Source organism: Trichoderma atroviride, chromosome 4 (genome assembly GCF_020647795.1).
Source record: "Trichoderma atroviride chromosome 4, complete sequence".
NCBI lineage: Eukaryota > Fungi > Ascomycota > Sordariomycetes > Hypocreales > Hypocreaceae > Trichoderma > Trichoderma atroviride.
In genome coordinates, this window is record NC_089403.1 from 2941405 (window position 1) to 2955154 (window position 13750).

The 13750-nt window shown below is 50.3% G+C and overlaps 4 protein-coding genes across 4 annotated transcripts; 1 reads left to right on the plus strand and 3 right to left on the minus strand.

The window, feature by feature from the left end:
* Positions 1 to 218: 218 nt before the first annotated feature.
* On the minus strand, positions 219 to 2455 carry TrAtP1_008313 (uncharacterized protein; the record flags this gene model as incomplete). Its single annotated transcript, XM_014086667.2, has 2 exons — positions 219 to 2346; positions 2400 to 2455. The coding sequence occupies 2 exons, from the start codon at positions 2453 to 2455 to the stop codon at positions 219 to 221; spliced, it is 2184 nt and encodes a 727-aa protein (XP_013942142.1).
* Positions 2456 to 3347: 892 nt separating this feature from the next.
* TrAtP1_008314 (uncharacterized protein) lies at positions 3348 to 5625 on the minus strand. Its single transcript, XM_014086668.2, has 2 exons — positions 4187 to 5625; positions 3348 to 4111 (listed from the first exon to the last, which is right to left on the minus strand). The coding sequence occupies exons 1-2, from the start codon at positions 5078 to 5080 to the stop codon at positions 4097 to 4099; spliced, it is 909 nt and encodes a 302-aa protein (XP_013942143.1). The 5' UTR covers positions 5081 to 5625; the 3' UTR covers positions 3348 to 4096.
* A 1135-nt stretch (positions 5626 to 6760) lies between these two features.
* On the minus strand, positions 6761 to 7090 carry TrAtP1_008315 (uncharacterized protein; the record flags this gene model as incomplete). The annotated part of the gene is made up of 1 exon (XM_066113864.1): positions 6761 to 7090. The coding sequence occupies one exon, from the start codon at positions 7088 to 7090 to the stop codon at positions 6761 to 6763; it is 330 nt and encodes a 109-aa protein (XP_065969953.1).
* Positions 7091 to 11954: 4864 nt separating this feature from the next.
* TrAtP1_008316 (uncharacterized protein) lies at positions 11955 to 13709 on the plus strand. The gene is made up of 3 exons (XM_014086669.2): positions 11955 to 12257; positions 12324 to 12477; positions 12546 to 13709. The coding sequence occupies exons 1-3, from the start codon at positions 12159 to 12161 to the stop codon at positions 13439 to 13441; spliced, it is 1149 nt and encodes a 382-aa protein (XP_013942144.2). The 5' UTR covers positions 11955 to 12158; the 3' UTR covers positions 13442 to 13709.
* Positions 13710 to 13750: the final 41 nt, after the last annotated feature.

Sequence of the window (13750 nt, forward strand, 5' to 3'; positions counted from 1 at the left end):
AAGAGAAAAGTAGGAGAAACGCAAGAAGAGAAAGAAAAATGGGACGAGGCATTTCACCATAGGAAAAATCAATGGGCTGGCTTCTTGGGCCATCCCTAAATAGCCAATTAGTTCGGGGTATCGTACACTGTGCCATCTCGGCGCATTTCAAAGTTGTCATTCGACAATGCCGCTCGTATTCCTGTTCTCATCAGTCGCCTTGAAATGTCTAATTATAATCAGTCTTCCTCAAAGAACACCTTCTTCCTCCCGCTGCCTCTATCATCCTCCATGTTGTTTAATGCTTGATCAATCTCCATGATATCAAGCATTTCCGCTTCCACGTTCCGGGTAGTGAAATCTGAGGTGACGTCTGCCGCTGCGCTTAAAGTATCAGCAAATCCAAAGCCGGCGCGCGATCGATTTGCCGGAGTTGGCACGTCATCCGATTTATCAGTCGCTCCGTTTCCGTTTCCGTTCCCGTTTCCTTCATACTCATCTCTGGCAGCCTGCTTCTGCCTTAGAGTTCCCGGTTTCACAGTACTCAAGTTGAATGACAAGCTTGCAGGTCGGTCCTGCTTGCCGTGAACTATGATGGCTTCCGATTTCTCATTTCTTGAAAACAGGCGTTTCCTGCGGCTAGCAACAACGTCGCCAATCTTTCTTCCTGGGCCGTCTTCTCCCTCTCGCACAATGACTATTCTTGATTCCCCTCGGATGAGTACGTCGACGGGGAGACCACCATCGTCGGGAATATCATCATCGTTCTTGCAAGCATCTGGAATCAAACCAACTCCACAACATCTTTCTCCTAGAAGACCAGTGGTAAGATCAACCAGCTTGACCATTCTAGTGGGTTGAGCACCGCTGAATAGATTGACACCGCCGCCAGATCCTCTTCGTAGCTGTGAATCCCAGAATCTCAACACACCTGGAATGACGCAGACATGTTCCAGCCCCCCTATCCACAGAGCCAAGCTCTCATCTTGAAGTGCTTTGCCAGGAGTCGAAGGAAGTCCAATGACTTTTATACCTCCACGAACTGCAAATAGGCGATCGAGGCTCGTGGCGGCATTCAAAGACGTGGCAGCCTGTTTGCGGGTATGGGGCGTCATAGGTGCAAAGTCACCAGCATGCTTGTCTTTCTGCTGCGTTGCAATGGTGCGTAGTGCGCCTGTTCCCTCAACATATCCTGAGACACTAAAGGCAGTCAAGGCAGCCCCCTGAACACCCGATTTCAACTTGCTAGATATAGCGGCTCCCGATTGCAGCGGCTTCGCGCCTTCAATGTCCCAGATGCCCCACATGCCATCTGCTAATAAGGCGAAGACTGCCCGGCCATGAGCTATCCATGCGGCATCCAGTATCGGCTTGCGTGAGGAAGATATCTTGGCAAATGGCTGGTATAGTGAGAGTAGCCACGAGCCTTGAGCCGGGAAGGGTCCTCGGGCATCCAAGTCTGGGGGTAATGATGGCTGCGCAAAATCGTATATCCTTACAGCGTGAGGTGACGACACCGCAAGGAGCTGTGAAGCATTTGTGGGGTTGAATGAGATGCTGGTGAGGGGAGCAGGGAGAAACTCGCTCTGAAAGGGCTCAATTGGCCGTTGGGAAGACATCTTGTCTTCTAGCGCGATATCCCACAGATGCAGAACGCCAGAAGCTTGTCTTGAGAAGGCGGCCACCACTACCCTTGGCGCCTTGCTTGATGATTCGATAGATCTTGGGGCAATCAGAGTGATGGCTAGGCCGTCGCTGTGTTTTGTCTGGCCACCAAGAAGCGTCAGGGATTCGCCCCAGGACCCAGATCCAGCTTGTCCAGCCAAGAGATCTGCTCTGAGTTCTGGTCTCGCCTTGCTTTGGGGAGAGGGTGGCGTCAGGGGCAGTGTGACAAGATAGGCATCGTTTGTGGCGCAGGACACCGCGAATACCATCTTTTCGGCCAAGATTGGCTCGCCATTGGATGCCACTTCAGCTGAAGAACACGGTATTAGAGGCATTACAGCAACTTTCAACACAGCCGTCCCAAAAGCTAGATCCAATGTCTGAATGGTCTCGGGATAGGGGTTCCTTTCGATGGTGTCTTCAAACTCAGGCTTGTCGACAAAGCTCTGGCCAGTCTGTGATTTCGCCGGCGGCTCGTCATCATCTGAGTCAATAATCATGACAGAATCTTCAGAAGCTCCATTTCTCTGCTCTTTATGGTTTGTCGGTTGTTTCGATGTCTCTTTGGAAGCTTTAAAACGTCGGCCGCCTCGCCAAACCAAAGTTACGCCGTTGTCGTGCCCATAGATTAATATGGTAGCTCCCTGAGGGGATTGAACGGGGTATGTCTGGACATCGTTGACTCGGCGTGACAAGTTGTATCTGTGATCTTGGCATTAGTCTCATACTACGCGATGCTTTTGTCGCATACTCACGTAAACTGCGTATTCTGCGCCGTTCGACGTATTCTAGGCGTAGCTGCAGGGCCCATTGCGAGACGATCTGATTATTGCCACACACCCTAGGGTGAGAGCAAGATTGTAAGAAGCTCTGTTCGTTTATTTTTCCACGTCGAGGGGCCTTAATATGTCGTTTGCAGCCAAATTGCAAAGTAGATAGTGCTTGGTGGTTTTCGATGGTGGTTTTGTATGGGAACTTTTCCTTGACGCGACATGCTAGCAGCAGGGAAGCTCTAGAAATTTATATCACGTGATGCGCGCAGCTGCCTTTCAGCCTCTACCCTGAAAACTGAGCTTTGTATTCCATATGGTAAAACCAATTATGCTTAGGTATGTTTGGTACAGGGAATGATTAATTAGTATAAATTAGATTCATACTAATATCGCTAAGCTTTGATTTTAATAGGCGGCTATTAAGCTTGAAATTCCTCCACGTTGCCTTTTAGAATCATTGAGCATCAGATACCGAACTGCGTTATCACACATTTCATAGATAGTATCTGCCTTGGCTCCTCATGTAAAGCTACCTGAGAGCCAGTGTATTTAATTGATACAATAATTTTTGTTGATTATGAGCAAGAGATTTATATGAAGCATTGCTCGTAATTTCCAGCGTGGCTGCTCTACACTCGTCGTATGGCGAAGAAGAGCTATGTTATCTACTACGCAGTAGACTATAGATGCCAACACGCATATAAAGAGACCCAAAATGAGAATATACCAAAAAAAAGCCAAAGATGATATAACGAAACAGTTGCTATTGTTTATCGACCGGAATAAACTGAACACGACCACCAGCTATGGAACACCACCAATAACAGTATTTGATCACACGGTTGGACGTAATCCATGAAATATCACCTGCCAAACGAACATCTTCGTACTTTCAAACAGCTTAAGCACAGCAATTAACAGCGCTCACAATCTCAATGAATAATTTTTTTTGTTTCGACATGATGGTACTTGGTTACTATGCGCAATCCCTACATACACAATCCCACCCAAGATCCATCGCCCACGTCCCAAAAAAAAAGAAAAAAGGAAGTAAACAACTCAGTTAGCAACCATATTTTATCTTCTAGCTCCTTCACACACAAACACACGTCCCTGGCCTTTATCTCTTTCATACATACACCCGAAGCATTGATAGCTCGGTTAATGCCTCTCTCTCCGCACGCCAACAAGTTTATACACAGGAGGTTCCTGGAAATGGGAATTGTTAAAAAAAAAAAAACACGCTGGGCCAACAAAGCAAAGCGTGTTAATCGGGCAGCCTTGCGCCTCCCCTTTGCTTCATAAAAGTTGTGAAGACGAGGAGTTTAATGCCGTTGCGTTCCTCGCTCTCTAATCGCCAAAAAAAATTAAATTGTAAGAGTCAATCGGACACGTAAGGAGTGGACGGCGTAGGGAAAGCCGGGGTATGATGTTGAAGATGGCCAAACTCATTCATTTCCCTGAGTAGTAAAAGTCTATCCCTACGCCTGAAATAAAGAAAAGAGAAAGAGAAAATGTCAAAACGCCGCTTGGCCATCGGGCCAAGAGGGGGGGGTCAACCAAATGGACATGAGCTACCATCCCGATAACGCCGTAAATGCCCATGATTGAAGGAGAAATTGGTGAGGCCAAATGAAAGGCAAATTCGCTCGTCGTTAAGTGGATATGTGGCTATTTGCTTATGCGTTGGTGACCTGGCAAAAATCGTTAGCTAATCAGAAAGCTCAAAGTTTATAAGTGAGCCGCTAGTGCGGGCAACGTCAACATACCCGCAAGATACGACGAGAGTAGTCCTCATTGTCTGCAATACTGCCATCACTGAGCCTGCGGTGGGCCAGGACAGGGTCGAGACGAGAGTCGGTCATGGAAATGCTACCGCTGGTAGAAGGCGGCTTGGAGCCGTTGATGAAGGCATTGACGGCGGCATTGCGGCGATGTTCCTCCTCAATCTCGGCGTTCCGTCTTCGCCTCATGGTGAAAAAGGCAGCTCCCAGAAGACCTCCCAGGACGACAACACCAACAACGGTGCCCGCAGCAATACCAGCAACGTTGGTCTTCTTTCCTCCCGACGGAGCATCTGATGGAGTTGGCTCTGCAGATTGAGTAGCCGGGCTTGAAGGATTGGCGGCGGCGGCCGAAGATTTCTCGGCATCAGATGACGTCGAGCTGGTTGAAGAAGAAGTAGACGATGTCGTTGATGATGGGGGCGTATAGTTGGGAGGATCGATGTTGATACCAGTGTTCCATAGGCTGAAGAAACCTGGGTTTCCAAGAGTGCCGCAAGCCTCGTTACCAAAGCCAGGGCAAGCGTAAGTACATTTGGAATCATCAGCCAAGTCATCCGCGGGGGGATAAAGCATTCCGCAATAACACTTGGCACCCTGCAGTCCCGTGACAGCAAAATTCTTGGATTTGCACAAAATGTTGCATGAGCCGGAAGAAACCTTTGTCGGCACCACGCCGCTTGTTTCCGTCAAGTTTCCCTTGGAACTCCAGCAGCCCGCCGATCGATCGGCGCCTGGTACAGGTGCTTGTGATGGCACTTGGAGATTGGCCCGGATAACATGGCTAACCTCATCGACTCTCATAGGGGTTGCACCAAGAGCAGTGCAAATCTGAGAAGCAGCCACCAAGGCGCCGGAAATGATTGTTGACGATTTCATATTGATAGAACGAGCGTGTGAAAGAGAAGAGAGATGTCAAAGTGAAATCAGGCCGGAAAAAAAAAAGAGCCTCAGAGTGGAGGCTACGGGTTGAATGTCGATGCGAAACAGGCAGAAGTAAAAGATTAATATCAGGCTGGCTCCACCGGGGAGTTTGTCAAAGGATAAAAAAAGAGACGAGACTCTGGCAGGAGAAGAAGGCTGTTGGACTTTGGCGGCCGTTCGCCTTTGTATGGCGACTGTGCGATATGTGCTTCTTTCTACTTCGAGGGGCCTGCTTAAGTCGAGGGAAAAAGTCGTATGACTTGGATTCGGCGGCGAGTGGCAGAACGAGAAACGAGAGGCTCGACAGACAGACGCCTTTGCTGGTGGAAGATGGGAATTCTCAAGAGATCAGAGCAAAGACCGACTGCATCTGATTCCTTTGACCCGATGGGCTTTGAGAAACGCTGTAGGGAGTCGGTGTCGTCGAAAGAAGGAGTGAACTGGAACGAGCGTCCTAGAGGCGTGACTTGTTTTGTTGAAAGGGAGAGGAGACGAGAAGGAGAAACGACAGATTTGGGGGGGGCGGCCAAGGCAAGCAGGACGGCCTGGGGGGGTGGGCGCCGGGTCGTGGCAGCTGAGTACGTACCGCCAGGTACTCGTACACGGATCAGGGAGCTGGGATTAGGCCAGTTGGTGTGGTTAAGGGGAAATTAGTGCGCTGGCCCGCCCGGCGCTGGCGCTTTGGCTGCGTGTGAGTGCCTACTCCGGAAGCTACGAAATGCACGTACAGGACGCTGCAGGCCGGGATACGACGCCGCTGGTGCTTGCGTGAGCGACTGAGCGAGTGATTCACCATACAGGCATCAATCGATGGCACTTGCTGGGCGCCAAACACTATTGACCCCGAGTCCAATGTATCGCTGGCTGGCATCGAGGCAGATCTATCGATGTCTGGTGCTCGACGGGCTGCCCTTGACGTTCTCACCAGTCCTCTGCGTCCCCTCTCTGTTGTCAATATTGACGCTGCTGCGCCGAAGCACACCGCGCTCGCACGTCCTGCCACTAATGCAGGGAGAAAATATTGCCTGCAGGTACCGCCACAGCAATGCAGTGCCCGCGATCCGCCAGAGAAAAAAACATCTCGTTCCTGGGCTGGCGCGAAGCTCAGCAAAGCAGCTCCAGCCCCTGGCCAAGTGCAGTCTTGCGTCTCCCGCATCCTTGCCTGCTGCCGGCCAATCGCAGGCGCCATGCTGGAATGCAGCGGGCCTATTGGGCTGCGCAGCGCGTCGGCACCCGCCAGCTAGGCCGCGAACAGGCTAGGCCTGCAAGGCCCGAACCTGTCACGGTGGCGCCCAAACAGCACGAAAAAACTTCAGGAACAGCTGTGCTACAGGCTGGGGAAAAAGGGACGCGTGGAGCAGCACAGCGCCAGAGGTAGCGCGTACGGGGGCTGTGCCGCGGCCGCGTTAGTGCTGCAGCGCTGCGCGCGCGCGCAAACTCTAACGGCGTCCCTGGATCGAGCCTGGCATCGGAGTCGCGGGTACCTTCAGAAGCTCCTGCAGACGGCGTCCGAGTGGCGTTCCGTCCTATTTCCCAACTCCACCTCAATCAAAAGCTCTTCCACACACACAATGCAACCTTTCCTTTCACTGGGCATTCCAAGAATAACGACGCGGCCAGCACGAGGAGGTGTATTTACGGCAGCTCGCTCGCGCAACCTGCTGTGCCTGAGCCGGGAGACACGGCTGGCTGCCCGTCACTTGCGTCCCGTATTTGCCCTGTTCGTGGCGATGCTGCAGCATGTCGAGCCGCGAGACAAATTGAGGGAATAGCGGCCTCTCCAACGGCCGCCCACCATCGACAGGGGTCGGGCCAACTGGCTGATATTAAAGGCACACAGTCGGCTGCTGATGCGTCGTCGTGCGACCTCCGAGGCCTTGTTCGTGTTGCGCCTAGCGAAAACAGGAACTGGCAGAGACCCATGGCCCATGGGCTCCATAATAATAGGAGAGCAGTGCGTTTCATGTCGTGCCTTTATCCAGTCAACGCACAACTCGCTATCGACACCGGCCGGTGCACGCATAACTCGAACTGCAGGCAGTTGTGGGCCGCGAGTACCTGTGCGGGTGTGCCACGGCCGTCCTGATTCATTCTCTTGCGGCCACGTCGAAGTTGGCGCCTTGATGGTCGCAAAGCTGAGACAGCGCGACCCTCCTTTGTGCCAACTTGCGACAGCCTCGAGTTCCCTCGATGCTTCATGTCCTTACGCACATGGTCCATCGCTGCCCGATTCGTCATACCCGCTGCACATCACGGTAGCGAGGCGACGATCGAGATGTTTGCTTGGCGGCCTGCTCTTGATTGGAGGTGGGAGCCTCAGCTTCTTCTTCGGCGCCGAACACGTGTGTCTCCGCTACGATGGAGGAGTGCCGCCATCATCTCAGGGTCAATGCCGCCTAGTTCCCTGTTTTTTTACAGGTGCTCGTCCTCTTGTCCAACTTGCGCCGAAAAGCCCTCTTCTGCCATGGACGAGGACGCACCGCTGCGGGTCCTCCATGCCTATGTAGGTCAGCACGGCCACAAGGACAGCATTGTCAATGAAGCCACAATCTCACCTTCACCGCCTGCTCTTTTGCACCGTGCATCGCTGGCACCGATACAGAGTACAATACTGTACGTGAGCAGTTACATACAACCGAGGCTGCTATCCGTGTACTGTACTGTACTGTATGCAGAACGATGGTGACCGGCAGCGGATATCAAGACAAACCGGCCTTCCGAGCCTTGCTGTGCCCCCATGTACAACCAATATCCCGTACTGTAGTACTGTAGGTACTTGTGGTGTTTGCTCCTCTGATAAGACCCCTCGTCGCCCTTTTCACGTGCGGTAGGTATCACGACTTGCTGCGTGCATGTATGTATGTATGTGCTTGCGTCTTCGCAAAGCCGCTCGTTTGCCTGCCTTATCATGCAATATATGCATGGACCATCTTGTGTAGGGCTTGCCAACTCGGCGCCCAGGCGATATCCTGATGCAGCGACGGAGTACAGCTACAGCTACATGTACCCAAGGTGCCAAGGTAAAGCCGGAGCCCACAGGTGGCCAGCAGCATTAGAAATCCTTTCTTTGAGAAGAAGAAGCCTTCCGAAGCCGAAATTCCTTCTACTGCTACTAGTGCCAATAATATCTACTGTTATTAGGTACTATTTCTTAACCCATACATGGTTCCTCCGTGTTATAAGCTCCGGAGCTTCCGTGGGTGGCTACAAGCATGGGTTGTCAGGAACTGGTCAATAGCCCAGGCGAACCCATTTGTTTTGAGTCTAGGTTGCTCTCATCTCACATTGAGCACGAGATCTGAATAAAGCGTGTAAAAGGGGAGTATTGCGTGCATATTGAGAGGGCTGGTGGATTCTAAAAATAATCGCCCACTTTATTAAAAGTACCTACTCCATAGAATGCAATGGATTGATGCGCGGTTTCTAAAGCCTCAGCCCTGAATAAAAATTATACAATGGGATCTGCAAACAATCACGTCTGTGCTGAACAACATACAGTATAGTGAGCGATATTTCCTATACAAGTTGAAGATTTAGCTGGAAGTCGATGGCGAGTGTTTGGCTCTTATACAGCCGTGTATCAACAACTCGTCTCAGGTGCGTGGTCTATGATGTGTTACGTGAGATACGGCAGTTTTTTCCGAATCCCAAAACGAAGCTGGTGTATCACGTTATGGCGATAATAAGTTGCATGTCATGAATATAGAAATGTACTTGTAATACGTTTACCCAGCAAGTCGACTGCTCCCTAGAGTACGTTCCAGTTATGGCTCGTGATGATGCTCAAGACTTGCTGTATATGTAAGGTATATAGGCTAGGTATGATCCAACGCTATCACGCTTTCTTGATATGCAAAATAACTCTTTACGTGATATGGGATGAATTTAGCTAATGGCATGCTAGATCCTATGTTATCTCAATATGGCAGCGAGACGGCGCATATACGCTTTGACAATGATGCCACAATACGGTATAAATGGCACTCTTGTATCGTAATGCAGTATGATGAGATCGGTGGCTTTCACTCAAATACCAAGCTCTCAAGAGTTCAATCGTCGTAGATTCCTAAGCACAAGGGTTATAGAGAGTCTATATAAACGAAAACATGCATGGTGATGAGTTTAATTCCATCGCGTAGGAGGTATCGGAAATTTCCAAAGCTAGACAATGAAAGGAATTATAGAGCCACGTAGAGACTGGCAGATATGAGTGGGTATATTAAAAATAAAGCTGTTCAGGGCGAGATGGACATGGACATGGACGCAGTTGAAGGCAAACAAAGTACCTAATGTACTCATCACTTTTGGTCAGAAACAGCTACTGCTAGTGACATTGATATCTTATTTTCACGTCTTGCAGAAGCTGACAGCTTTTAAATCTTCTTGCTACTGCAGACATCCATACTTTGTAAGCGTCATTAGGGTCACAAAGAGGGATGTTGACTTTATCCAGCAATGCGTCTTAAGATGCCTGGTCGAACAAAAGATTGTAGAGGCAAAGATTATAGACAGCGTCGTGTCGTCGCATCAATTTCTTCATGTGAGTACATTGTCAGAACACGATAGCCACTACTACCGATGTCACTTCTCTACTTATTCACAGAAGATGGAGCTCATACATCTAACAATAGATTTCTGCATTATATGTCACATCGCTTCCCACTTTCTTCGCACCTTTCTTTGCAAGCTGCCAAGACACATGCACCTACTTACACAAACATCCTCCTGGAAACTAGCAAAGCCACAATGAGGGTTGGCCAGTCAGACTAGCCATGTAATGTGTTGGTTTTATCAATTAATTCCTTATACTATACTTTTCACTATCGGTCTGTGTATCTGGCAGTGAATCTGCTGGTCGTACGATTTGGCCATCGACTTGGGAGATAGATGTATGTCAAAATGACGGGATTAGCTGGCAAAAATACGCCACCTAGGCGATTCCAGAAGAATTATACATCATAAAATGTCTTCTTTCTTCCTTCTACTTCTGGCAATCTACTCGTATCTTCCATGATGGTAGGCGCATCATCCTTTTTTTTATGTAAAATACCTACAGTAGAACAGGATTTGGTTTGCATCGTACAAGTTACCAGGTGAGCCTTCCCGGTACTAATAAACCCGACGCTTTTGCAATGTTTTGGGAAAGACGGGGAACATTCAAAGGCTGGTCGAATAAAACCTGCGCTTGCGTATTGACTGTATTCGTGCAAAGTCTTGAGACTGCTATTACTCTACGAAATACATTCTGCCTTTAAAATGTTGAGCAAGGAACAGTCCAGAGACATTCAAGGAAGAGGGAAAAGAGCAGTATCGAAATTACTTTGGAGGCTTAGCTTTATGAGTAGGTAGATAAGATTTTATTAACCAAAGTGTTTCTGGATCTTGGATAGTTGGAAGTTACTTGTTGGGTGAAAATAAATTTCGTACGGTAAGCGTATAAGTCGGTTGTGATACTATTAGTACTACTAGTAGTATAACCTACTAAGATGCTACCTACAGAGGCGGCCAGAGACAGCGACATCAAATATTCATGTTACAAAGCACTTTTTATTAGTGCCACAGTCAGTGAGCAAATGAAAAAAAAACTCATCTTCAAAATACTCAATTAAATCAGCTTGGATATTGATGGAACGAATGTAGGAAAAGTATCTACAAAGTGTAACCGGGTAGGTAGAAACTGCGGGCTCCTACTAGGTAATATGGCGCAAATAGATAGGCGCCATTACATGCATCCAGAAAGTTGCTACTCCATACCAGCTGAATCGATGGATGATTGACTGAAACAGACTGTTACCCGGGACAGTCAATGATTCTGTCGCCAAGAGAGGCATGAGATGACGACGGTAATGGTCTATGTTGCTATCATTGGTTTCCAGCAGCGGCTTGCCTCGGAACTGTATCAGAGGCTGGGGTCTCCCGTTTCAGCTACTTGGACGTAATAGCACTGCGCCAAGCAACAAATGCTGCGGTAGAGCTGCGTATCAAGGTACCAGGTACTGACATGCGCGCTGTTGCATGTACAGCACCTCATACTTGGATCCCTCCCTTGTGTCTCGAATGCTGGGGTACCTGCGTGATGGACTCAAGTTTGTGCTCACTCTCGAGGGGCGATGATGCGCATTATTTGGTACCCGATGATGATGTCGTTGACATACCTTGACGTTCGAGACCTGGCCGTAGGAGCGACACTGTAGCGGGTGCTCTATCTGCTTCACTCAAGGTTGAATAAAGATGGCTTGCCTCGGCAGCAAACGCAGTTCAACCCAAGCTGCGTTTACTCAGCGGAGTAAAGTGGCAAGGCCATACTTGGGTAGCTTGCAGCTCGAGCTCGTAAATGGCAGGCAACGGAGGATGCAGGCCGTACCTACATATTAGGTAGACAAAAGCACCATTCGTAAACTCATTCCAGATGAGTCTACCGTTTCTGATGCCGTAATACCAACGATCGGTACCTAATACTGCACGGCGATATACCTAGCTGGCAATAATGTGGCCTGAGGCACCATGTCTGTTTGTTGATCTCCGTCGCCCCATCAGCCAGTTAGGCTCGGGTCTGGGCAAGTTGGGGTAAAGTACCCAGGTACGCCATTGGAGGTAGCTCTGGTGTCTTTTTCGGCGGGAAAGAACCTCCGCAGCTGCTCGGGCGGTACTCAAAGGGCCCCCTTGCAGGGCCGCCGTGCGTCATCAGCCCGTCAGCACAGGCACCAATAGGCGCGACAGCACGCAAACGGCGCGAGCACGAGGCCTAACCCCCCGTCCGCCCTGTTTGATTAGCCCAGGTCCAGTGACCTCTTGGTCTGTAGCAGCGGTAGCATCACCGCCAGCCACCGATGCTACACCAGAGGCCGACCAGTACTAAGCTGCCTGCCGCCTTCTTATCTAAGTTCCCGCTACTGCTGCTGGCGCCACTACAAAGGCAGCTTCGTCATCCCTTCTCCTCGGGCTGCTCTTCCAATCCATCAACTCACCATCCTCCATCCATCACCTCTCACCCCAAAAACACCCATCATCAAGTTCCCAAGTGTCGCCCAGTATGAAGAGCGCATTGATTGCCGCTGCGGCGCTTGTCGGCTCCGCCCAAGCCGGCGTCCACAAGATGAAGCTGCAAAAGGTTTCCCTGGAGCAGCAGCTGGTATGAACCCGCCCCAATCTGCCTCTGCACCGTCGCACGAGCACTAACGCTTCTCTTTTTCAACAGGAGGGCTCATCCATCGAGGCCCAAGTCCAGCAGCTCGGCCAGAAGTACATGGGCGTGCGCCCTACTAGCCGTGTCGATGTCATGTTCAACGACAACGTGCCCAAGGTCAAGGGCGGCCACCCGGTCCCCGTCACCAACTTCATGAATGCCCAATGTGAGTCAACGTGCAATGGCACTACTCCAGCAAGCGAGTGTAGCGCTTTACTGACTTGAATGTGACAGACTTCTCCGAGATCACCATCGGCTCTCCTCCCCAGACTTTCAAGGTCGTCCTTGACACGGGAAGCTCCAACCTCTGGGTTCCCTCGCAGTCCTGCAACAGCATTGCCTGCTTCCTGCACTCCACGTACGATTCGTCTTCCTCGTCATCGTACAAGAAGAATGGATCCGATTTCGAAATCCACTACGGATCGGGTAGCTTGACTGGATTCATCTCCAACGATGTTGTCACTATCGGTGACCTCCAGATCAAGGGCCAGGACTTTGCCGAGGCTACCAGCGAGCCCGGCCTTGCCTTTGCCTTTGGCCGCTTTGACGGCATTCTTGGCCTTGGCTACGATACCATTTCCGTCAATGGTATTGTTCCTCCCTTTTACCAGATGGTGAACCAGAAGCTTCTGGACGAGCCTGTTTTCGCCTTCTACCTTGGAAGCGGCGACGAAGGTTCTGTGGCTACCTTTGGTGGCGTTGATGAGTCCCACTACTCGGGCAAGATTGAGTACATTCCTCTCCGCCGCAAGGCTTATTGGGAGGTTGACCTTGACTCCATTGCCTTTGGCGATGAGGTCGCCGAGCTTGAGAACACTGGTGCCATCCTCGACACTGGTACCTCGCTCAACGTTCTCCCCTCTGGCATCGCCGAGCTGCTCAATGCTGAGATTGGCGCCAAGAAGGGCTACGGTGGCCAGTACACCATCGACTGTGCCAAGCGCGACTCCCTCCCCGACATTACCTTCAGCCTTGCCGGCTCCAAGTACAGCCTCCCTGCTTCTGACTACATCCTTGAGGTGTCTGGCAGCTGCATCTCTACCTTCCAGGGCATGGACTTCCCCGAGCCCGTGGGCCCCCCTGGTCATCCTCGGCGATGCTTTCCTGCGCCGATACTACTCAGTCTATGACCTCGGCAAGGGAGCTGTCGGTCTTGCCAAGGCCAAATAAAGGAATAATATAGTACACAGTGGAATGAATGTGTTGCAAGGATGGGCACAGCTTATATGTTGCTAGAAGGCAGTTTTGGTTAATTGAGCGCCTTTGCCTATATAGTACTGCGAGGTGTACGGATCAAGATTGCAGCGCCGTTTATGTAATATAATGGAACACGGGTACTTGTTTTGCTGCTCTAATTTTAGTTGATATTCACAAATTGATCCTGTTTTCAATCTTTTGCATTTATTTGGTGAATGGCTTGACGCGTAAACTTGAGGTGG